Source organism: Sinohyriopsis cumingii, chromosome 11 (assembly GCF_028554795.1).
Source record: "Sinohyriopsis cumingii isolate HCF-2022 chromosome 11, ASM2855479v2, whole genome shotgun sequence".
Taxonomy (NCBI): Eukaryota; Metazoa; Mollusca; class Bivalvia; order Unionida; family Unionidae; genus Sinohyriopsis; species Sinohyriopsis cumingii.
In genome coordinates, this window is record NC_142971.1 from 5828876 (window position 1) to 5856453 (window position 27578).

The 27578-nt window shown below is 34.3% G+C and overlaps 1 protein-coding gene across 3 annotated transcripts in view; it reads left to right on the forward strand.

Moving 5' to 3' along the window:
* Window positions 1–27578, forward strand: part of LOC149787559 (uncharacterized) — a 75655-nt gene that overhangs the window by 29583 nt on the left and 18494 nt on the right. For all 3 annotated transcript variants that reach the window (XM_089973706.1, XM_089973708.1, XM_089973707.1), the window contains 7 exons: window positions 5002–5110; window positions 6095–6165; window positions 7059–7166; window positions 17032–17147; window positions 20532–20665; window positions 22131–22199; window positions 26171–26308. In XM_089973706.1, coding sequence (XP_089829832.1) covers window positions 5002–5110; window positions 6095–6165; window positions 7059–7166; window positions 17032–17147; window positions 20532–20665; window positions 22131–22199; window positions 26171–26308 — 745 coding nt within the window. The remainder of the gene's footprint in view (window positions 1–5001; window positions 5111–6094; window positions 6166–7058; window positions 7167–17031; window positions 17148–20531; window positions 20666–22130; window positions 22200–26170; window positions 26309–27578) is intronic.

Consider the following 27578-nt stretch of genomic DNA (forward strand, 5'->3'; position numbering starts at 1 on the left):
CTTGTTCACTGAAAGTCCATTTTTCTACAAGAAGTGTATTGTCTATTTGTTTTAATCAAGCTTATAAAGTAATAATGAAATCTTGTAGGAATATTAGATCTCGTGTTTATTTATCAGTCCTTTGTTCAAGTAAAAATACTGTTGAAAATACTTGTTTGAAAAAATTGCATCTTATTTGCTAATTTTAAACTTCACCAAGTTTGTAGTCCATCTGAATCATTAATCTACAAAAACATAGATAAATGTGGACAGTTACATTTTTAATTTCTGGTATGAAACTCTCCCATAAAAATTAAATTATCCTTCAGTACATTTGATTTTTATCACTGCACTTTTAATTCAAAGAAATAACAAGACAGTAAAATAATAAACTTACTCCACAAAGCACAGACTTGATTAAATAATGTTTGTGAGGGGTATTTAGAAACATTCAATATTAGCACATACACTCAAATGTACCTCTACATACTTTCTTAAGTCCGATAGAACATGCACTAAAAACTATTCCCCTTGTACCTCTACATGCTTTCATAGTCTGATAGTACATGCACTAAAACTATTCCCCTTGTACCTCTACACGCTTTCATAGTCTGATAGTACATACACTCAAACTATTCCCCTTGTACCTCTACACACTTTCTTAAGTCTGATAGTACATACACTCAAACTATTCCCCTTGTACCTCTACACACTTTCATAGTCTGATAGTACATACACTCAAACTATTCCCCTTGTACCTCTACACGCTTTCATAGTGTGATAGTACATGTACTCAAACTATTCCCCTTGTACCTCTACACACTTTCATAGTGTGATAGTACATACACTCAAACTATTCCCCTTGTACCTCTACACACTTTCATAGTCTGATAGTACATACACTCAAACTATTCCCCTTGTACCTCTACACGCTTTCATAGTGTGATAGTACATGTACTCAAACTATTCCCCTTGTACCTCTACACGCTTTCATAGTGTGATAGTACATGTACTCAAACTATTCCCCTTGTACCTCTACACGCTTTCATAGTCTGATAGTACATACACTCAAACTATTCCCTTTGTACCTCTACACACTTTCTTAAGTCTGATAGTACATGCACTCAAACTATTCCCCTTGTACCTCTACACGCTTTCATAGTCTGATAGTACATACACTCAAACTACTCACCTTGTACCTCTACACGCATTCATAGTGTGATAGTAAATGCACTCAAACTATTCCCCATGTACCTCTACTAGCTTTCATAGTGTGATAGTACATGTACTCAAACTATTCCCCTTGTACCTCTACACACTTTCATAGTGTGATAGTACATGTACTCAAACTAATCCCCTTGTACCTCTACACGCTTTCAATCTAAACTTTATTATGTTCTCCCAAGTCATGCTCAGAAAAGTGCATTCAGTTTTTCATTAGCTTTGACAATCTAATTCAAATGTTTCTTGTCACTCTTTTCATATCTGGCAAGTAATTCTTTGCTGCATTCAGTCAGAGCCTGTTTTTGATTGGGATCCGTCTTAACACAAACCTTTCTGAGCTTCAGATGATTCTTTAATATCTGCTAAAAACTTGTGTTGAAGATATGCTCATGATAATAAAATATCATTCGTTGTATATAGAGCATCATCATCAGTTACCCCTTCACTGCAGCCGCTTCCCACCCAGTATTCCAAAAATGGGTCATCTTGCCTGGGTTTTTAACCATCTTTAAAACAATGAAACCACCTCAAAATTATTCATTAGGACAGAATTATATCCACAGACTTTTTCCATGTCAGCCTCAATATCATTTGGGTAGTACCCAAAGAGCCCTCAGATTTTACAGTATTCTCATTACTCAATAGCAGAATTCTAGCTCAGTGCTGTGTAATTTGTTTGTAAGGATCTAACTGTATGTAACCACTCTTAATACCATTAGAATGTACAGATGGTGCAGCTTTATGGATGGTGATTTATGTAAAAGAAATCATATGTGTGCTTAATTTACCACTTGGCATGGTGGTGTCAGCTCCATTTGATGTTGACGGGTGTTTGATCTGTGCTCATACTGCCAGTAGTATTGTTTGAACCAACTACCTACCTTTTTTGTTTATGTATCTTTGTTCTTTTGTATTCTTTATTTTGGTATTTTTTTAGCTTAATCCATGAAATTAAATAATTATAAATATGCAAACTTTGACAGGCAAATCCATAAATATAAGCACTCATGCAAATGCCTTTTTTGCAGGAAAGAATCTTTATACCCACAAAAATAAATGAAACCATGCAAATTGTCTGTCATATATCAACTGAAGTTGTTAATTTTAGTATTGTTAGACAAAATTAGGTAAAGTACAAAAACGTTTTCCTCTTAAAAATTATATTGTTGAGCAAAAAAATAAATATTTTCTCTATTTTTGCTTTCTTCTAGCATCTTGAATTTTCCATCATCCATTCATCTGTTAGCACAAGTTTGTGATTGCTGCTCCTCCTAAACTACTTGGAGGATTGAAATGAAACTTTACCACTCATTCATCTCAAAGTCTAGTTGATCCTAAATGAAAGTAGTGCCACTTGAACAACCATCATGGCTACCACAGTGGTCATCTTGAAAATCTTGTTATCACTAATCATACCAGCATGGAGTTCTCATTAATAGCCCTTATCACGTCTGGTTGGTCCTATGAAAATATTTAAAATGGTACCAATCAGACATCAATTATGGTCACCACTGCAGCCTAAAGCTGTCAACGGATACCTGCCGGTTGATAATAACCTGGGTAATAAAATGGGCAACAGGATAGCTGTTACATTTTTAAAAAATAAAACCATGTTTCCAAGTTGAGATAAAAGACATCAGGAGTGAGCGAGACACGGGATAATAATATGTTTCGAGGCTCATGTCTTGTGACAGTTTGGCTTCTGCATATTTATCTATTATTAGACTTCCATCTAATTTCCTTATTTTTTATTTATAGCCACTGTACATGAAATAGTTCCAAGAGGATGGATGTTTTTTAAATGTAAAACTACATATCTCATTTCATTATATTTTGATACACACATACATTGGACCAGTCTAAACTGAAATAAAAATGGCACTGGATATTAATAGAAACAGGCTTTATCGATGTGACTAATGGATGTTATATGACTGAAAATATTAGAGGAGAGGGATTTTGTTAAACTTAAAAACACATTGCATCAGGAAAAGGAAAAATCAATATCACTTTAAAAAGTTTGAAATCAGAATTCAGCAGTGATGTAATACAGCATTATTAGTTGTGGACTTCACAAACATTCAACGAAAGGTAGACATGTAGACTAGTTAAGTGATTGTTATACATCAATAATTTATCAACTTGTTTTGTGTCTGTGCTAACTACTAAACCATATGGATTTAGCCAATTTGTGATGAGAATTTTAACTGCAGATCCATGTAAGTAGATAAAAAAATGTACATTTTTCATACAGTTTTCTGTAAGTATGGCAGGTAATATATAGACAGCTCTTTTAATGCTCAGATTATGTTTTTTGCCACTTACATTAGGAATAATTATGCTTATACCTTTCTTGTGGATTGGCAGGTATGAACCAACAACAGATCAGTTCAGGATCACATTTAATACAATTTCTCTTAATTGGGTGCCCATGTAACTGATTGTTAGGATCAATAGGTACCCAGTAGAAGTTTCATAAAATTTTGACAGCTTTACTATAGCCATCTTGAAAATCTTTTGCTTGTGAAAGTAAAGTCATGTTGACAGGGGGTTTCACCAAAAGACTTATTATGATGTCTAGTTGGTCCTGAATGAAAAGGGTATCAATCTGACCTCCAATACGGAAATTGTACTAGTCTTATATACAATATGGCTGCCATGCAGCCACAGACCTGCCAACTATTATGATTTTGCCCTAAGTCTTACGAAAATTACCCTTAAAATACGGACTTATGACATACTAGCAAAAACTACGGATAAAATTATTGTTGCTGCAGAATCTGGATAATTGGTTCATCTGTGTTTTCTTTGGATTTGGGTTTCATCTTAGAAGTGCTGAAAATAGTCAGGGAACATTTACAAAGGGTTTTCACGAAAAGAATTATTATGTTGTATAGTTGGTCCTAAATGAAAATCGTGCAGAGGTCACAACCAGTATGGCCACCATATTTTCCATTTGAAAACTTTGTTATTGCTCAAGAATATTAGTGATGGTTTCAACACCAAGCAGTAAAAAGAAGAAATGGTCATGTCTTGGATTCTTGGAAATTCTTTTAGGTAATTAGAGTTTCTGTCCCTACAAGGGACTCTTGTTTGTTCCTGTTTTTTTTTTCTTCAGTTTTGAGTTCTTTGAAGTTAAATTTTTACTACATTTTCTTTGATTATTCAAATCATCTTGTTTAGTAGATGTTTTCCCTCTATCCATTCACACAACTTTGATTTTGTCACTCCTCTGAAACTGCTTGGAAGATTGCTGTGAAACTTTACACATATATTATATTTGGTCCTAAATGAAAATGGTGATGCTTGGACACCAAAGTGACCAAATTAAAATCGTTATCACTTCTTCTGAATGGATTATCATATCAACATGACTTCTTATGATGCTTACGTGGGCATAAAAATGATGTCAATCAGACATCCATGGCCACCACAGTTTTAATTTTGATGTTAGTCCTCCAGGATGGATCAACATGGTTTTGTACCAATGACTTCTTATGATGTCCTAAATGAAAATGGTGCCAAACAGACATCTGATATGGTTGCCATAGAAGGCATTACAATTTTGTTATCTCTCAGGAATATATGAAGTGGTTTAAACAATAAGCAGTTAAGAAGTACAAACATTCTTGCATTGAATTCCAGGAAATTCTTTTCAAACAGTAGCACTACTAGCCCCTTCATTCACTTTTGTTTTAAAACAAGCTAATATTATTAGATTTAATGTAAGTAGATTTTTCTTTTGTTTTCTTTTAAATTCATCTTCTGTTATGTTTAACCCGTAATTCTTGCTTGCAGAAAAGGAGAATCCACAGTGTTCAAAGCCCACACTGCCACAGTTAGAAGTGTAGATTTCTCCAGTGATGGCCAGTACTTGCTTACAGCTTCAGATGACAAAACTATCAAGGTACATCAGAATATTTTTTATAACAAATTATATCTGATTTCATGACAGATTGTATCTGATTTCATAACAAATTGTATCTGATTTCATAACAAATTATATCTGATTTCATGACAAATTGTATCTGATTTCATAACAAATCTTATCTGATTTCATGATCTGGTTTCATGACAAATTGTATCTGGTTTTAAAAAAAACTATCTGATTTCATAACAAATTAAGTTTAAAAAAGCCATACTTAAGAGCACACCAGCTCTTTGTGCTCATCTGTTTTCATATAAAATTTCTTTTGATTTCACAAGAAATCATATCTTATTTCATTTTTAAAAAATCTGATTACATGACAGCTTTATACTGTAATATTAGTAAAACAGAATTGATAGGATTGAAGAAATACTTTGTTTTAGACTCATCCATACCAAATCATTTTACTTCCTTAGTCTTTACAAATTATAACTCTGCCTTGATTTTTTGCTGTACAAAATGTCTGCTGGTTACTTTATGGCAGATAAAAATTAATGTCAGATGATTTTGTTTAAAGTTCTCATGATGATATATGTTTCTAAAAGTTTATTTTTGACTGAGAAAAAAAATTACATTCTATTTGTGGTATCTCAAAATGGATACCTTCTGCTTTATTATTTCCTGGAACAGCCCTCATAAAAAGGTTCAGAATTGAGGCTAATGTTAAGTTGTGTATTTGAACCATCTTTTGAAAGTTGACTGCATGTCCATTATTTCTTGAGCGCTCTTGGCTGATGTTTTATGTACACATGCCAAAAGAGCCTGCATTGTGCTTTTATGCTCCCATGTCTTTTAAATCTTTATATATTTTATAATGTAAAAATGTACCACTCTCTTCTTTCATATAGAAAATGGCTAATATGTGATACATTTCAACCTCTTTCAGTACTAACTTATACAATGAGTTGGGTTGGTTTTTTTTGTTTGTAGTTGTTGAAATCATTGATTTTTCTAATGTTTCAGCTATGGACAGTTCACAGACAGAAGTTTCTTTTCTCTTTAAATCAACACATGAATTGGGTTAGAGGTGCAAAGTAAGTAATTCAAGCTGAGATCCACATTGAAAGGTTATTATTGTTTTAAGTAATTCAAGCTGAGATCCACATTGAAAGGTTATTATTGTTTTAAGTAATTCAAGCTGAGATCCACATTGAAAGGTTATTATTGTTTTAAGTAATTCAAGCTGAGATCCACATTGAAAGGTTATTATTGTTTTAAGTAATTCAAGCTGAGATCCACATTGAAAGGTTATTATTGTTTTAAGTAATTCAAGCTGAGATCCACATGAACATTGAAAGGTTATTATTGTTTTTAAAGTTCTTTTTGGTTTTTGTAGCTTTACCTGCATAATATTTAATAGGATAGATTCTCAAATGCTGATGTTGAAGGTTGCCAATCTGTATTTGTGTTGTCTGTGATGGGTGGATATGTTGCTATGTTCAATATTTAGATGGCTTGACCAGTATCCTGCACACGTTTTGATGCATTCTAGTTGTAGATGGGATCAGCAGTAATTGGGACATAAACTTTTGTGCAGATGACTTATCATGCTACCATGAAGATTTATCTAATGTACTTATTATGGCTTAGATGATGTCAAGTGGAGTAAAACGAAACCATTCTCATCACTTGTTTTCATTGTGACAGGTATTTTCAATAAACAATTGCATCCGATTTTAGACTTGATTGATATGTATCAGACACTTCTCATTCAGTATGTATTTTGATTGCATCAGCAGGGATATAAGGGTTGCACTCCACTGAATGTTAAATGTACAGTAGAAAAGATTTCAAGTTAATTATTATTGACAGTCATCTACTGCTGATTTTTGTGCAGCTTAGTGTTCTTTTGAACTGTCCACTAGACTGCACTTGTTTCTGACTTTGTTTTACATGATTAATCACACAAATGTATTTTGTTCTTCAGATTTTCACCTGATGGGCGATTAATTGTGTCTGGTAGTGATGACAAGACAGTCAAACTGTGGGATAAAAACAGCAAAGAATGTGTACACACTTTCTTTGAACATGGAGGGTAAGGATACTGTCAAAAATAATAATCTGGGTCCCAGTAAAGTTGCAGATGAATTTTTTTAAGGGATACATCATCTTACGTTACTCTTGCCTGTTTGCCCTTTCGTATAATATTTCCATCACGTTCGTTAAATTTACTAAGCATCTCCTGGTCTCTTGTAACAAATAACAGGGACTTCAGTTGTTGCCTGGTGTTATTTAGCATATCTTTATCATGTGTAACTAATAACAGGGACTTCATTTGTTGCCTGCTTTGGGTGATTACAAATTACCTGTAACCAATAACAGTACTAGCAGTTACTAAGCATCTCCTTGTCTTATTCCAGCTTACCAATTACAGGGCTACCACTTGTTGCTTGGTGTGAGTGCTTGCAAATTACATGTAACCACTGTCAGGGCTACCAGTTGTTATTTGGTGTGAGTGCTTGCAAATTACATGTAACCAATGTCAGCGCTACCACTTGTTGCTTGGTGTGAGTGCTTGCAAATTACATGTAACCACTGTCAGGGCTACCAGTTGTTACTTGGTGTGAGTGTCATAGCTTGACCATTACAACTTGCGACAGGCCTTTCTATGTGCCTGTGTACAAGGGGTGTAAACAATAACTGCACACAAATACATTATATGAAAACTGTCATTTATTCTATATCAAAACACATTCTTATTCACAATTAACATTAAGATTTCATTTAATAAACGGGACATCAAAGAGTCACTAGATTCAACGAAATTAATATGCAAATGTGTCAGGAGTCCTATCCTTATAAACGTTTATCACAGATTCTAGTCTTCACACGGACAGGGAATATAACATGTCAACACTTGAGGGATGTATGTTCTCACAGGACGAAATTATGTAAGCCAACTTGAGAGTAAATATCTGCACCCACACAGAGAATAATTACATGTCCACACAGAACAGGAATGTGTCTGCCCACACAGGATAGACTTCTTCATCCACACAGGAAATTGAATGCATGTCCAGGCTGGACTAGATTATACCTCATACTTGCTTATCCGGATTAACATGGTGTAGCACAGCAGCTAGACAGTCCTGGTTTACATGAGTACCCTGATAACCAAGCCACCTACAACTTAACTATTTAGTTTAGCTAGGTGCAAACTCATTTATAACAATCCGTACACTAGTTCTTTCATAACATTAATAAAATATTTGAATCATTCGTTACAATTCCATAGTAATTTATTCCTGCAATAAAAATTTGACATTTCAAACAAATGACTTCAACTCTAAAGGTATTAGCAATATGTTAAAAAAAATATCTTGCAATCTTTATATCAGAGGTGTAAAATATTCTATGCAATAAGTGTTATACACTTGCACATGTAACAATACTTCTTCAACACTAAACCTATCGTCATGAAGTACTTGTGATATTAAGGTATTAAAATGTCAAGAACCAAAAATACAATAAATCTTATACACTTGCACATGTAACAATACTTCTTCAACACTAAACCTATCGTCATGAAGTACTTGTGATATTAAGGTATTAAAATGTCAAGAACCAAAAATACAATAAATCTTATACACTTGCACATGTAACAATACTTCTTCAACACTAAACCTATCGTCATGAATACTTGTGATATTAAGGTATTAAAATGTCAAGAACCAAAAATACAATAAATGTTATACACTTGCACATGTAACAATACTTCTTCAACACTTAACCTATCGTCATGAAGTACTTGTGATATTAAGGTATTAAAATGTCAAGAACCAAAAATACAATAAATCTTATACACTTGCACATGTAACAATACTTCTTCAACACTTAACCTATCGTCATGAAGTACTTGTGATATTAAGGTATTAAAATGTCAAGAACCAAACATACAATAAATCTTATACACTTGCACATGTAACAATACTTCTTCAACACTTAACCTATCGTCATGAAGTACTTGTGATATTAAGGTATTAAAATGTCAAGAACCAAAAATACAATAAATCTTATACACTTGCACATGTAACAATACTTCTTCAACACTAAACCTATCGTCATGAAGTACTTGTGATATTAAGGTATTAAAATGTCAAGAACCAAAAATACAATAAATCTTATACACTTGCACATGTAACAATACTTCTTCAACACTAAACCTATCGTCATGAATACTTGTGATATTAAGGTATTAAAATGTCAAGAACCAAAAATACAATAAATGTTATACACTTGCACATGTAACAATACTTCTTCAACACTTAACCTATCGTCATGAAGTACTTGTGATATTAAGGTATTAAAATGTCAAGAACCAAAAATACAATAAATCTTATACACTTGCACATGTAACAATACTTCTTCAACACTTAACCTATCGTCATGAAGTACTTGTGATATTAAGGTATTAAAATGTCAAGAACCAAAAATACAATAAATCTTATACACTTGCACATGTAACAATACTTCTTCAACACTTAACCTATCGTCATGAAGTACTTGTGATATTAAGGTATTAAAATGTCAAGAACCAAAAATACAATAAATCTTATACACTTGCACATGTAACAATACTTCTTCAACACTAAACCTATCGTCATGAAGTACTTGTGATATTCTATGCAATAAATCTTATACACTTGCACATTTAACAATACTTCTTCAACACTTAACCTATCGTCATGAAGTACTTGTGATATTAAGGTATTAAAATGTCAAGAACCAAAAATACAATAAATGTGAAGGTATACTCCCAGTTAACCCATTGTTCATTTCTACTTGTTTAAAAAAATATTTGGTGAATGCCTATTCTACATTTACCCCAGGCAATTCTGAAGCGAGAATGCCTGATTATGCAAATTAAGATCTTTATATGAGGAGTTTGTGCTAATGCTGCTTGTTCCTGCAACACGTGCAGCACAGCATATCATGTATTGTGTACCTGAAAAACTTGACTACAGGGCATTATCTGTACTGCATAATTCAAGTAAGACACCTATACAAATATACTTTCGTCTGCCAGCTGTATTGTTCAGTAACCATTTTAGGTAGATATAGTTTTAACAATTGCCAGTTTGTGACAGTGAATCATTGCAAATTACTTTTAACCAATGACTGGGCTACCAGTTGTTGCTTCATGTGAATGATTACACATTGGAACCAATGTTGCCTGGTGTGAGTGATTGTACATTTAAAAAAATGATGCTTGGTGTGAGTGATTGCACATTCAAACCAATGTTGCCTGGTGTGAGTGATTGCACATTCATACCAATGATGCCTGGTGTGAGTGATTGCACATTCAAACCAATGATGCCTGGTGTGAGTGATTGCACATTCAAACCAATGATGCCTGGTGTGAGTGATTGCACATTCATACCAATGATGCCTGGTGTGAGTGAGTGCACATTCAAACCAATGTTGCCTGGTGTGAGTGATTGCATATTCATACCAATGATACCTGGTGTGAGTGATTGCACATCGAAACCAATGTTGCCTGGTGTGAGTGATTGTACATTAAAAAAATGATGCTTGGTGTGAGTGATTGCACATTCAAACCAATGTTGCCTGGTGTGAGTGATTGCACATTCATACCAATGATGCCTGGTGTGAGTGATTGCACATTCAAACCAATGTTGCCTGGTGTGAGTGATTGCACATTCATACCAATGATGCCTGGTGTGAGTGATTGCACATTCATACCAATGATGCCTGGTGTGAGTGAGTGCACATTCAAACCAATGTTGCCTGGTGTGAGTGATTGCACATTCAAACCAATGATACCTGGTGTGAGTGATTGCACATTCAAACCAATGTTGCCTGGTGTGAGTGATTGCACATTACTTATAGCCAATGACAGGACTAACAGTTGTTGCTTCATGTGAATAATTACACATTGAAACCAGTGTTGCCTGGTGTGAGTGATTGCACATTCAAACCAATGTTGCCTGGTGTGAGTGATTGCAGATTACTTATAGCCAATGACAGGACTAACAGTTGTTGCTTGGTGTGAATGATTAAATCATGTAACCAATGACAGGTCTAGTAGTTGTTGCCTGGTGTGAGTGATTACATCATATAACCAATGACAGGTCTAGTAGTTGTTGGTGGTGTGAATGATTACATCATGTAACCAATGACAGGTCTAGTAGTTGTTGCCTGGTGTGAGTGATTACATCATGTAACCAATGACAGGTCTAGTAGTTGTTGCTTGGTGTGAATGATTACATCATGTAACCAACGACAGGTCTAGTAGTTGTTGCTTGGTGTGAGGGATTACATCATGTAACCAATGACAGGTCTAGTAGTTGTTGCCTGGTGTGAGTGATTACATCATGTAACCAATGACAGGTCTAGTAGTTGTTGCTTGGTGTGAATGATTACATCATGTAACCAATGACAGGTCTAGTAGTTCTTGCCTGGTGTGAATGATTACATCATGTAACCAATGACAGGTCTAGTAGTTGTTGCTTGGTGTGAATGATTACATCATGTAACCAATGACAGGTCTAGTAGTTGTTGCCTGGTGTGAGTGATTGTGTTAACTATTTTTAAATCTTTTATTTTCATTGGTGTCAGTTTTTAGGGTATTTAAATTCATTGATTATGGAAGGCATCTGATGTTTTCTTGGATATCAGTTTCTATGGTGTTTGAATTCATGGATTGAGAAAGGCATCCTTGTGTTTCTATGGTGTTTGAATTCATGGATTGAGAAAGGCATCCTTGTGTTTCTATGGTGTTTGAATTCATGGATTGAGAAAGGTATCCTTGTGTTTCTATGGTGTTTGAATTCATGGATTGAGAAAGGCATCCTTGTGTTTTTATGGTATTTGAATTCATGGATTGAGAAAGGCATCCTTGTGTTTTTATGGTATTTGAATTCATGGATTGAGAAAGGCATCCTTGTGTTTTTATGGTATTTGAATTCATGGATTGAGAAAGGCATCCTTGTGTTTTTATGGTATTTGAATTCATGGATTGAGAAAGGCATCCTTGTGTTTTTATGGTATTTAAATTCATGGATTGAGAAAGGCATCCTTGTGTTTTTATGGTATTTGAATTCATGGATTGAGAAAGGCATCCTTGTGTTTTTATGGTGTTTGAGTTCATGGATTTGGATAGGCATCCTTATCTTTTGTTTCTATGGTTTTGAATTCATGGATTGGGAAAGGCAGCCTTGTGTTCTCATGGAAAGATTATTGTTCATGGGCTCATTTAATTAATGGTTTTTAGCTGCCACAAATCCATGAAAATTGGTTTTCCAGAAATATAGTTCAGAGTAACACATTACCATGTGGGAGCATAAAATGACGATGTCCCAAATGTTAGAATATACCATATGGACAAGCTCCAAGAATGTTGATTGTTGGAATTTCTTGATTGGTTAATGCTACAGAGACAAGCATGGACAATATTCATAGCAAAGAACCTGTTGTGAGGGGAGGCTTGGTACATATCACATATCCAGTATTGACTAAGAGGGCATGCTAGTGACCACTTTAATGGGATTTATTTTGGTGTGAAAACAGTGATTCTCTTTGCTACAATGTGTGGGGGAGGGTAGATTTGGATGTTATTCCATAGCATATGGTCTCTTTGCTAGAATGTATGGTGTGGGGTTGAAATAGATTTGGGTGTTATTCCATAGCATATGGTCACTTTGCTAGAATGTATGGTGTGGGGTTGAAATAGATTTGGGTGTTATTCCATAGCATATGGTCTCTTTGCTAAAATGTATGGTGTGGGGTTGAAATAGATTTGGATGTTATTCCATAGCATATGGTCTCTTTGCTAGAATGTATGGTGTGGGGTTGAAATAGATTTGGATGTTATTCCATAGCATATGGTCACTTTGCTAGAATGTATGGTGTGGGGTTGAAATAGATTTGGGTGTTATTCCATAGCATATGGTCACTTTGCTAAAATGTAGGGTGTGGGGTTGAAATAGATTTGGATGTTATTCCATAGCATATGGTCACTTTGCTAAAATGTATGGTGTGGGGTTGAAATAGATTTGGGTGTTATTCCATAGCATATGGTCACTTTGCTAGAATGTATGGTGTGGGGTTGAAATAGATTTGGATGTTATTCCATAGCATATGGTCTCTTTGCTAGAATGTATGGTGTGGGGTTGAAATAGATTTGGATGTTATTCCATAGCATATGGTCACTTTGCTAGAATGTATGGTGTGGGGTTGAAATAGATTTGGGTGTTATTCCATAGCATATGGTCACTTTGCTAAAATGTATGGTGTGGGGTTGAAATAGATTTGGATGTTATTCCATAGCATATGGTCTCTTTGCTAGAATGTAGGGTGTGGGGTTGAAATAGATTTGGGTGTTATTCCATAGCATATGGTCACTTTGCTAGAATGTATGGTGTGGGGTTGAAATAGATTTGGATGTTATTCCATAGCATATGGTCTCTTTGCTAGAATGTAGGGTGTGGGGTTGAAATAGATTTGGGTGTTATTCCATAGCATATGGTCACTTTGCTAGAATGTATGGTGTGGGGTTGAAATAGATTTGGATGTTATTCCATAGCATATGGTCACTTTGCTAGAATGTATGGTGTGGGGTTGAAATAGATTTGGGTGTTATTCCATAGCATATGGTCACTTTGCTAAAATGTATGGTGTGGGGTTGAAATAGATTTGGATGTTATTCCATAGCATATGGTCTCTTTGCTAGAATGTAGGGTGTGGGGTTGAAATAGATTTGGGTGTTATTCCATAGCATATGGTCACTTTGCTAGAATGTATGGTGTGGGGTTGAAATAGATTTGGATGTTATTCCATAGCATATGGTCTCTTTGCTAGAATGTATGGTGTGGGGTTGAAATAGATTTGGGTGTTATTCCATAGCATATGGTCACTTTGCTAGAATGTATGGTGTGGGGTTGAAATAGATTTGGATGTTATTCCATAGCATATGGTCACTTTGCTAGAATGTATGGTGTGGGGTTGAAATAGATTTGGGTGTTATTCCATAGCATATGGTCACTTTGCTAGAATGTATGGTGTGGGGTTGAAATAGATTTGGGTGTTATTCCATAGCATATGGTCACTTTGCTAGAATGTATGGTGTGGGGTTGAAATAGATTTGGGTGTTATTCCATAGCATATGGTCTCTTTGCTAAAATGTAGGGTGTGGGGTTGAAATAGATTTGGGTGTTATTCCATAGCATATGGTCTCTTTGCTAAAATGTAGGGTGTGGGGTTGAAATAGATTTGGGTGTTATTCTATTGCATATGGTCTCTTTGCTAGAATGTATGGTGTGGGGTTGAAATAGATTTGGGTGTTATTCCATAGCATGTGGTCTCTTTGCTAGAATGTATGGTGTGGGGTTGAAATAGATTTGGATGTTATTCCATAGCATATGGTCACTTTGCTAGAATGTAGGGTGTGGGGTTGAAATAGATTTGGATGTTATTCCATAGCATATGGTCACTTTGCTAGAATGTATGGTGTGGGGTTGAAATAGATTTGGATGTTATTCTATTGCATATGGAGCATTCACTGTAACTTTAAGCTTTATATTGTTGATTAGATTTTGCTCAGATTTTGTAAGTAAGTTTTATATGTATTTGATAAAAAAATACTGCCAAAATTTTACAGTTTTTGGAGAATAAAGATGACAAGTCAGTCATAGATAGGCACATCATAAGCCATACATGTTAGAAGTCAGTGCAGATTTCTTCAATATAAATAACAGTGTGTAACCTGATGAAAGCGATCATTCCCATTGCTAGAATATATCGGGGAAAATTCTAGAATCCTGGATTAGTCTTTATAGCATTTGAAATAAATGCATTTAGCTGCCATCATTAAATCATTACTATCTTGTCTGGAGAACAATCGAAATTATAATGTCTCCTATGATAACCCAATATCTCAGATTGTTTATTCCAGCAGAAAATATGAAAATATTTCATGACACCTATTTTATTATGATCTTACATTTTGAACTATTGCAGATTAAGGCAAGTCACTTTGACATTCATGAATCCACTTTATTTACATTTAATGTCACTTTGACACTCATGAATCCACTTTATTTACATTTAATGTCACTTTGACATTCATGAATCCACTTTATTTACATTTAATGTCACTTTGACATTCATGAATCCACTTTATTTACATTTAATGTCAGTGATGTTTTCAGTCTCACTTTTTTTCAAAGGTTCTGTATAGGGAAAACTTTATGGGACTTGTTCATCCAGTTCTCTGATGTTTCTCCATGGGTTCAAAGAAAAGCAAGGGTCATAGTGTCCACTGTTCCATCTGGTTGATGTCAGACCAAGCCGATGTTCGACTATTACATGTTTTCCTTTCCTTTTTTCTTAAGTTAAAAGCTGTTTGGGTTTTTTGCACTTCTCAAATGCTCTTTAAAATAGGGCCATACAATTTTCCTACTTTCAATATCTGCCCACTAACTTTACAGCTCAGTCCTAAAGGTCATTGTTAGATTTTATGACCTTATCATGAAAGATGGGAGACAGAAATTTACAAAATTTGCTTGTTTATATCCTTAGGAACCATGTGATCAAAATGAAACCATATTCAGTATTGGTTGTGTTATTTGAACTACTTTAATTGAAAAGGTTACCTTAATCTCATAATGTGTGAATTACTTTTGTGTAGAAATGTTTGATATCTGTGTTAGTTATGGAATTATTGACAAGTTACAGTGATGTGCCTTTCTGGTACTAAAGTTGGCCAAAGCATGCAAAGTTTGGTATCCAGGCACATCTAAAGGCATACTCATGTTGACCCAAGCATGCAAAGTTTGGTATCCAGGCACATCTAAAGGCATACTCATATTGACCCAAGCATGCAAAGTTTGGTATCCAGGCACATCTAAAGGCATACTCATGTTGACCCAAGCATGCAAAGTTTGGTATCCAGGCACATCTAAAGGCATACTCATATTGACCCAAGCATGCAAAGTTTGGTATCCAGGCACATCTAAAGGCATACTCATGTTGACATAAGCATGCAAAGTTTGGTACCCAGGCATATCTAAAGGCATACTCATATTGACCCAAGCATGCAAAGTTTGGTATCCAGGCACATCTAAAGGCATACTCATGTTGACCCAAGCATGCAAAGTTTGGTATCCAGGCACATCTAAAGGCATACTCATATTGACCCAAGCATGCAAAGTTTGGTATCCAGGCACATCTAAAGGCATACTCATGTTGACCCAAGCATGCAAAGTTTGGTATCCAGGCACATCTAAAGGCATACTCATATTGACCCAAGCATGCAAAGTTTGGTATCCAGGCACATCTAAAGGCATACTCATGTTGACATAAGCATGCAAAGTTTGGTACCCAGGCATATCTAAAGGCATACTCATATTGACCCAAGCATGCAAAGTTTGGTATCCAGGCACATCTAAAGGCATACTCATGTTGACCCAAGCATGCAAAGTTTGGTATCCAGGCACATCTAAAGGCATACTCATGTTGACCCAAGCATGCAAAGTTTGGTATCCAGGCACATCTAAAGGCATACTCATGTTGACCCAAGCATGCAAAGTTTGGTATCCAGGCACATCTAAAGGCATACTCATGTTGACCCAAGCATGCAGAGTTGGTATCCAGGCATTTTGGCTGTTCTTGGGTCATGTAATGGACTGAAAGGTTTATAGTGAGTTGTTTTGTTCCCTAACAAACTTTCTTAAATGTGGATCCAATCCCAGAATTTGTATTCCCAAACTTCGTTTACTTTAATAATGTAGAGATTTCATCAATTAATCTTAATTGTTGTTGACTGTTTGCAATGTTGGCGGTTTGTTTGTTAAAAAGTATGCAATTGGTGCAGCTTGAAGTGAATAAAATCAGTCTTTTTCGTCAATCTTTATATACTTTTCACCTGTATATTATTAAAGGTTTGTAAACCATGTGGAATTTCACCCAAGTGGAACATGTATAGCCTCAGCTGGGACTGACAGCACGGTCAAGGTGTGGGACATCCGAATGAACAAGCTGCTACAACATTATACAGGCATGTATATAGTATGAACACTTGATTTCTTTTTTTAAAAAACTTTAAATTCTTTCTTTAAATGCAAGGGGCCTAACATTCTTGAGGAAAAGAAGAACATTTTCTAATATTTGAATGAAAAAATCATAACATTCTTATTGTACTCGTGACCTTGAAACTAGTACTAATTTCTTCATAGAAAGGATTTGTTATACCACTCTGAAATAGATTCAGTCCTTGTTGAGGAGTAAGTGTTTCACCTTTAAGTACATTTCCCAATCACATTAGCATTAGGAGAGAAGCTCTGCTGCCTCTCAGATCGAGCAATTGCAAAAAGTTGAACAATTTTATCTTTTTGCAATATAGTAAACAACACCAACACATAGAATGCATGACCGGTTTTCACTTTATTGTTTCATCAGACTGAATTCAAACTGAAGTCAATAACATTGTGTACATCATTAAACATATTTTGTTTCTAAGTGATCAGTGATATAAATAATATGACATAAACAAGGTAACCTCATAGCTTACATTTTAATGTAATTGTCTTTTTCTTTAACGAATAATTGACATGGAAATATGCATATACAGCACAGCTTAATGTTGTCTTTTTCCTTAATGAATAATTGACATGAAAATATGCATATACAGCACAGATTAATGTTGTCTTTTTCTTTAATGAATAATTGACATGGAAATATGCATATACAGCACAGATTAATGACATTTTAAAAATACATAAAACATAATTCATCATCTTAATACAGTATATTCAAAAGATCCAAAACACTATATGACATTCATTAATCAGATTTGTTTCTTTCTAATTATGTCCCCTTTACAATTATTTAAGAATATGTTTATATTATTCTAATTTACAGAATAACTTATAAACTAATATAATAAAAATAAGTTTACTAATCCTTTAAAAATAAAGGCATTTTAAAATTGATTCTCAATATATTATGATCAATTATTTATAAAATATCTAAGTATTATGCACACCATAACTTTTTGTTATATAAATTGAGTTTGGTGAAATCTTGAACATTTATCAATAATGTATCAAGCTATATTTTTTTAAAACTGTGCATTATACATAATAAAAAATATGAATAAAACTGCTTATCTCTTTCTCTCTCTCTCTCTCTCTCTCTCTCTCTCTCTCTCTCTCTATATATATGGAATAAACTCTTACATATTACTGGGGTGGCCGAGTGGTCTAAAACGCTGTCCGTCAAGGATCACTGCCATCTCACCTCAGTCTGCGTGGGTTCGAGTCTCAGGCTTGGCCAATGTGAATATGTGAGAAAGCTTGCCGGTAGCTTCTTGTGGTTCAGTGGTTCTTTCCGGGGTTTTCTATGGTTCTTCCTCCACCATTAATACTGGCCACCATGTATAGCCTATCTTGTGCTGACAAATGGCGTTAAACCCTATAACAACAACAACACCTTACCTATTACCTCCCCTGTCCACGTTTAGGTGGCTATGGTTGTTTACTTATGTCTTCACTGAACATGATTAACATTAATATCCTGTGCCTCTCAAAATCTAAGGAATGTTGCAAATAATTTTAATCATCCATCAACAAAGCTAGTTTAGTATGGAGTGTAAAAGTGTTTACTGCATTTTGCAATCATTACATTGTTTTAATTACATGCAGTAACATGTACTTATCCTGTCCATAAATTTTAAAACTTGCAATGAGAACACTTTATCAGTAAATTTATTTACAGCCAGTAAAGAAAAGCTAAGTCACAAATGACATTGATTCAGCCCTCAAAACAAAGGATGTAAACAGATGCACGTGTGAACAGATGCAGAAATCTATGACTTGCATTTGTTTCATTGTGTACAGTTTTTAATAGCAATGATGTAAAAAAGCAGTAAAGAAATCAACCTTTACAATAACAGCACAGTAAAACCAAACTCCTTAATAAGAGAAAAGGAGTAAGATATCATTCACCATGGTCATTATATACTGTAATGTCACAGACAAACCAGGGCTTATTTAAGTTGTTAGAGGGGCCCCGAGTGGTCTAAAGCGCTCACCGTTCTAGATCACTGCCATCTCACCTCTGTCTGCGTGGGTTCAAGTCTCAGACTCGGCTAATGTGGGTATGTGAGAAAGCTTGCCAGTAGCTTCTCGTGGGTCGGTGGTTCTTCCCGGGGTTTTCCAGGGTTCTTCCTCCACCAGTTATACTGGCTGCCATGTATAGCCTATCTTGTGCTGAAAAATGGCGTTAAACACTACAACAACAACAACAAATTTAAGTTGTTAGAACTTTTGCCCAATCTCATTGTATCCAATTGTGACAATAAAATACATTTAAGCACACAAACCATTTGCTGCAGTATATATTGTAGCATTTGTAGTAAGTTCATAATTCTGGATTACAGTCTTAAGCAAACAACTTTACCTGATAAATCTAATGAAATTGGTAACTATAACAACTTGACTTCTTCCCTCATTTTTGTGTGCATCTTCATTTATAACAGTCTGCAGTCCACATACAGACTTAACTCAGCAGTCATGGTTGTGAAGTATGGTATAAAAGTCTAGTTTTTATATCAAGTTTTACAATGGTTATTCATTCAGTACTGAAAAAAAATCATGACCTTCGGTTGCTTGAAGAAGGTAGTTGCTCATGCCACTGCTTTTTTATATTAATATTGATCCTGCATGATGATTGCTGAAATGTTTTAATATGATAAAAGCATTTTAAATATAGTGGGTTGATCATTGTCATATGGCATGAAGAATGGGACATCTGTACATCCAGTCAATGATTCACATTTTTATTTAATTAAAATTCATTATTAATTGACAACAACCAGACTTACTGCCTTAAAAATATGCAACATCTAATTGACTGGAATTTCCAGTAAAGCCAGATGGTGGAGTCTCATTTGATAGATCCCCATATAAGTTTTGGATGATGATAATGAAAGTTAGTTGTTAGTATATTTTTTCTCAATTTGTGACAATACAATATAGGGGGACTGAAATATTACTGTAGCATAGACCAAGAAACAATTATTCAGTTATGGAGTTTTTGACAAGTCCAGAAGATATGTTTTCAACTTCTTTTGTGTTCTGCTTTGTGGCTATAAAGTGTTTAAATACTTGAGAAACCATAATGACCAAGCAAGCTTATTCTGCAACATCTATTGATTGACTGACAAAGAAACAATGTGTAACTAGACCTGGTTATCTTTAAATTAAACTTTATTTAGTGACACTTTTATTGATTGTCGAACAAAAATAATACCTAGTAAATTGTCATTTACCTTTTAATCCCATTTTTTAGTATAGTTGTTTTGTGGACTTTGTTGCTGATATATAAAATCGAGAAACTTCCAGTAATACATTTTTATTTGAGTTTTAAACTTCTTCTTTAGCTCACTCTGCTGCTGTTAACAGTCTGTCTTTCCACACAAGTGGTAACTATCTTCTGACGGCTTCTGATGATAGCACTCTTAAGATATTTGACCTGTTGGAGGGACGTCTTTTCTACACATTACATGGACACCAGGTCAGTAGACTGCTAATTCAACAAGGTGAACTTAAGGAAAGTGCAGAAGATGCAAGTTATAATGGAAGAGTATTTAATTATCATTGTATTTTCTTTAATTGTGTTTTTTGCTTAATAAAATTATTAAGTGAATTCAAATCTTCCATGAAAGACAGAATGTGGAGTTACACTTAAAGGGTTGACTGAGGCAAGATGATAGGGTTACATAATAAGTACCAAAACTAGCAATTTATTACAACAATTGCATTATTTGGGTTATCTTTGTGTTAATATGGCAGGCTTGCATTTGGCAATCCATTGTTTTCCCATAAATAGGTAAATTAATTGATTTATAAATTCTGGTGACAAACGTTTTTAGTCCAATGCATTGTTTGGTGCTTTGTTGTATTTGCCAGATGAATGAGCAAGTGACTGATGGCTGTTGTTTACACTGGATTGAATAATGATTGTATACAGGATGCATTTAATGGCTTTGTTGTTGATGGACAACAGTTCTCATCTTTGTAGAAAGCTTACATTTTTCAAAATGAGCAAGAATACAACATTAGTGAAATTATCAAATCAGACTCATGTTTATTTTGGCACTAAAGTTTTGAAGTATGTGTGGAAATTTGTGAAATTATTGTAAATTTTGGGAGACCAGTCACAAACATGCATATCCAAAGTTGTATTATAACAAACCATGCATGGTTTTCAGTGTGTGTTCACATAAAAGTCAAATCCAACTGCTAGCAGCATAGACCAGATCTGCCAGCATATTATGTGATATATTTGCAGTTTGATCAGAATTGTACACGAGTATAGATCAGGGGTGCACAACCCCTGTCCCATGGGCTGGATTAGGTCCGCGAACGTGTTCTGTCTGGCCCTCAGGACAAATTAAAACAACACAGAAATCTGGCCAATGAACAGTAATTATATTAAAGAAATTAGTGTTTACAGCCCTCAGGTGGTCTTAGAAAATGCAATCCGAAAAAAGATTTTGCACCCCTGGTATAGATGATTATTTCACAGATATGAAAAAAGATCAGATAGGAGATAAGAAGTCTTTATATCAGATTGTCTGGTCCATTCATCTGAATTGCAAGATAAATGTATTTTATACATTTTAAAAATCATAGGTGTAAGATGCACAAATATAGAACCTAGTACACAGCTACTAAAATTTGTGTGAAAAGGAAAGTAGCATGGAAAAGGCATTTGTTCAGTATGAATTATTATTGCATCACCTTTAACTATTAAAATTTTAATTTATTTTCTCAGAGGTACTGAATGTTGCATTTAAAAATCATGTGTCGTTATAGCATAAGAAAAAGATCACTTACACAGTCTTCAGCAATGTAACTGTGAAATAAATTGTGCCTAACTTAGATGTAACAATATTATTCATTATGATGGTAAATTGCAAAATGAATGAAAACCACTTTGAATAAAATGTATATCTAGAACATTTTTCATATTCCAGGGTCCTGCCACAGCTGTAGCATTTTCGAGGTCAGGTGATTACTTTTCATCAGGAGGCTCAGATGAACAGGTACAATGCAGAGAATATTAAATGAGTGGCTATATCATATGAAATTTATTAAATGAATTAAATGACTTGTATGTTTTTCAAGTCTTTTGAGGTTCCCTATTTGTGTATTGTACAAGTTATCTCCCTTTTGGGCAAGGGCTTGCCTCCCAGAGGTCGGTCTTTTACTGTACAATATATAACTGAATGAGTACATTTGAAAGTTTAAGCTGATTGTATATTTTTCAGTGAATTCATATAAGGTTGAGTATTTATATAAAATGGAATCATGTAGTAATTTTTTATATATAACTAGTTTCCCTTTACCCTCATTTGTGCATCCAAAACCCCAGATTCTTAATTAGACACCCTCCCCGCACTTCTAACACCAACAAATGCTTTTCACTCATTCTGACACCAAGAGGATTTTTACTTTCAATCCTAAGTGAAACACTATTATTAGCTAAAAATGAATAAAGATTTCATATGCTTGTATTATGCATTATTATCAACATATCTATTATGGGAAGGTAACTCCTTATAGAAAGGGAAACAGTATATGATGCTAAATGAGTCAATCAGAGCTTTAAAATTATTTAACCACATTGCATACATTTGATTTTAAATGAGTACAATATAAGGTTCATTGTTTCCAATAATGGAACACTAATAATTTATTTTATTTATAATCTGTCAATAATGTTGAATTGTATATTTAAACTGCACCCAGAAGCCACAGATACTACTCTGTTACATTTTGTGAAGTCCTGAAATTATGTTAGATATTTGTTACATTGCCAGTTCAAAAATTTCTGTATGCATGGTCACACATATGATACAGAATGATGAAGAAATGTTTCCTCGTAATCAGAATCCATTTAGAGGAAACCTCACCCTTGGCAGGGAATTGGTCTATGGCAGGTTAACTAATCCAAAACCCACCAGTAATGTCATCTTTGCTTATTCATACCATGATACAATTCATATCTTAGACACAAGAACACTGATTTTACTCAAGAATGAGTTAAAACTTCCCTATTTCAACTACAACATACTTAAAGACATAATGTTTATTCCTTAATTATTGTCAGCATGTTTGTTTTGTAATTTCATGGGGTTAAGTTTTTTGTAATATTGTCATTGTATTTGTTTTTATGTATTATCTAATACTGTAAAGTGCTGAGAATAGGCACTGTACTATGTTCACATTATTATCATTACTATTATTATTATTATTATTATTAGCCCTCAGAAGCTCTACAGCAGTAGATAGAATGAACCTAGAACTCAAGGTCCCAAATCTTTAGACTTGACAATGGTTTCAGTAAATTTCTCAATTTTTTTTTTCTTCTCAGTTTGAAATTGTACCTTGCATATTATACTCATAACAATTTAGAGATTGTTGTCAAATGTAGGTAGTAGAAAGGACAAAAATAATGCCTAAGTTTCACGCTTGTATAATTGGATACTTTTTAAACTTGAAAAGGGTGGTGTTATTTCTCAGATTTAAAGAAATATTATTTTCCTCAGAAAACAAGACTCTTTGCAAAAGAATCCAATATGTAATAGCAGAATTTAAATCTATGATCCCTGCTGAATGTTCATTGGAAAAAAATTATCATTGCAAACTTAGCAGTAAGAAAGATATTTAAAAATGATAAATTTAAGGAAGAAAGTGTTATTTAGCGAAACTGGATTGGTGTCAGAAAACATTCTTGTTATTTAAGCAATATCCCCATTTATATTGAGTGACATTTATCTTTCAATAAATATGGAGTGTTAATCTGTTACACTCAAGGGAGAGTTCCATGTTGGAACGTTCTATATCCCTCAAGGAAGAGTTCCATGTTGGAATGTTCTATATCCCTCAAGGAAGAGTTCCATGTTGGAATGTTCTATATCCCTCAAGGAAGAGTTCCATGTTTTGGTTGGAATGTTCTATATCCCTCAAGGAAGAGTTCCATGTTTTGGTTGGAATGTTCTATATCCCTCAAGGATGAGTTACATGTTTTGGTTAGAATGTCCTATATCCCTCAAGGAAGAGTTCCATGTTTTGGTTGGAATGTTCTATATCCCTCAAGGAAGAGTTCCATGTTTTGGTTGAAATGTTCTATATCCCTCAAGGAAGAGTTCCTTGTTTTGGTTGGAATGTTCTATATCCCTCAAGGAAGAGTTCCATGTTTTGGTTGGAATGTTCTATATCCCTCAAGGAAGAGTTCCATGTTTTGGTTGGAATGTTCTATATCCCTCAAGGATGAGTTCCATGTTTTGGTTGGAATGTTCTATATCCCTCAAGGATGAGTTCCATGTTTTGGTTGGAATGTTCTGTATTCCTCGAGGAAGAGTTCCATGTTTTGATTGGAATGTTCTATATCCCTCAGCCAACATTAGTTGCTACACATTCTGTGTAGTTTGTGTTTGTATGTAATTTTGCAGCCCCCTCCTTTGACCCCAAATGTTTTTGAAACTACCTGTACATTTTATGCATCCGCTGTTTCAGCTGTGAACCTTTTCAGTATAAAAATGTAAATAAAGGCCCTCAATAAATGCAAGAGTCAGCATTTGTATTTGTCTTGAGGTGATTCTATTCAATTGCAAAACGTTCTTAAATGTTTGAATCACTCTGAGTTAAAAATAAACTTGGTAGTTTTAACTAACATTTTCATGGCTTAAAATATTCTGTTTCTTTTGTCCAAAGTCCTGACCTTTGAGTGTAAACTATCATCATGTGTAATGCAGGACATATTGATTGTATTTACTATTGATTATGACAATGAATATCAGTCAGCAAGTAATGAGTGTGTAAGTGGGGAAAAAAATGTAAAAGTTTAACCTGCATGTCTTTTTGGTTTCTTTGTTGCTGCTACTGTGTTTTCAGTATACTAGATTCTTGATAGTGCATTATGGGCATACACATTTGCTTCCTTTAGTTCTTAAGCTGTAATATAGCTGGTTAATTACTTTTGGGATTGTTGATGTTGTTGTTTGAACCTGCCAATAGATTTTTAAAAATTTGCTTAACCTGTCAGTTGGTAGCTAGGTCTGGTTGGACATATCTCCTCTTCACTGTGCATACCAGCATGACCAGTGCTGCAGAAAAAGAAAAAAAAATTCACTCCTTTTCATTTCACCCCTTAAGAAATCAGTGATTATTTAGGCAGAAAGTAGTGCACAAATGAGATCTGGATATATCATAAGACACAGATATGCTTGGATGAACTGTGGATTGAAAGGACAGAGAGCCATTTTATACAATCTAGAGTATGAGCCACTGTTCTATTGCACTGAATTTGCTAAGTAAATGCAAAGGACTATGTTCAAGCTTTAAGAAAGTGTCGTGCCATACAGAAAACTGTATATGCTGTATGGACTCCTTCAAGGAAATGATTATTTTTGCCCACAATAAAATGTTTGCCAGGAATGTAATAGAACAGTTCCATTTACACCTTTGCAGTTTAAGCCAATGTGGGTATGTGAGAAACCTTGCCATTAGCTTCTCTTGGGTTGGTGGTTCTTTCTGGGGTTTTCCTGGGTTCTTCCTCCATCATTAATACTGTCCGCCATGTATAGCCTATTGTGTGCTGAAAAATGGCGTTAAACCCCATAACAAGGTACTTGTGAACGAAATCCTTCATATGCCAAAAATTGATTCCTTACTTGATGAAGTCATGACACGATAAAACAATTTCAGCATTGCTTTGACTGTATAGTGCACCAATAAAGAACCAAAATTATAAATAATGGCTTGTTGTAATTAATTATACAAGTTATAAATTGTAAATAATGGCTTGTTGTAATTAATTATACAAGTTATAAATTGTAAATAATGGCTTGTTGTAATTAATTATACAAGTTATATATTGTAAATAACGGCTTGTTGTAATTAATTATACAAGTTATAAATTGTAAATAACGGCTTGTTGTAATTAATTATACAAGTTATAAATTGTAAATAATGGCTTGTTGTAATTAATTATAAGTTCCATCTGTAACAGGTGCTGGTCTGGAAAACCAATTTTGATCAAATGGATTTTGAAGATGTACTGCAGACTCATAAGCAGAGAGCACAATCTGAAGCTCCAACAGTGCATGACATACCCCCTCGCACAAAGAGACCACAGTCAGCTGGAAAGGTATGCTGTAATATGAAGTTTAAATAAATATATTAAGATAACAGAATTTGTCTTTAAGACAAAAACAATTGCACTTTTTCATTCATTATTTTGTCCCAAAATTTAGAATTGTCAATTGTGCTCCTTATAAGATGTTTCTGGGATGACTTGCATAGCTCGCTATATGTAATGTACAAGGCAGATTATTCTTATCACTTAGACGTTTTATGTTTGCTTTGAATTATTGTTTGCAATAGAAGCATGCTTTCTATAACTGTGATGTTAACAAAATGAGAGTACTAAATGCCAAATATGGCTGAAATCCAACAAATCTTGGTAAACTCATGTTGCAGAAAAAGTCAGGTTGACTGTCGATCATAAAACTCGTAAATGATGTGATATTCTGAGAATCAAATTCTATCAGGGTCATCAGTACAAAGCTGCATATTACAAATTTGGTTGACATTGAACAAACCTTGGTAAAGTTACACTGAAAACCATAGGGTGGGCAATCAGGGGGCATAACTCCTATAAATTAATGTCAGGAAATGCTTGAAATCAAAATCATTTAAGGTCTTATCAATATAGAATGCCCAATTTGAGTAAGTGTAACACTACTTGGGGGAAAAAGGTTAGGGTGTGGAAACAGAAGTTAGGAGCATAGGTAAATGATGACCAAGCAGACTGAATCATTGGAGACCTCATCAGTATAAAGTTCATATCAAACAACACCAACAATTCCCATTAAAATTATCATGCAGAAACCAAATTGTTGATGGTCATGCAGATTGACAGATGGATGGAATGGATTACTGTAGGGATCTGGTGACTTCATTGAGTGGGACCTGAACTAATACAAGAAGGTTTAACATTTGGAATCATGTTTTAAAGCAGTATAATTACAAAAAAAAGTATAAAATACTATCTGTTGCATAAGAAAATAAAATTAGATGAAGGTTTTCAAATTTTCCTTACAGAAACATTACTTAATTATTATTAAAATGTAATTTAGGCAAATGGTCTCAATTTGCATAGATATGTTGCAAGCAGTATTTTAAATCAAATTTTTATTTGTAAAATGCAAATACCCCAACTACAGACCAAAACATCATAATCTAAACAAATTCAGAGCAAAACAAATTTCAAAATTAGTTGTAATGGCAAAAAAAATCTAATCAGGTTATAAACATATACTTTTACTAAAACACCTACTAAATTAAATTTTCTACCTCAGGTGGTTCTTGCCTAATCAGACTTAAAGGTTTTTTTCTTTGAATAGATTCCTTGATCA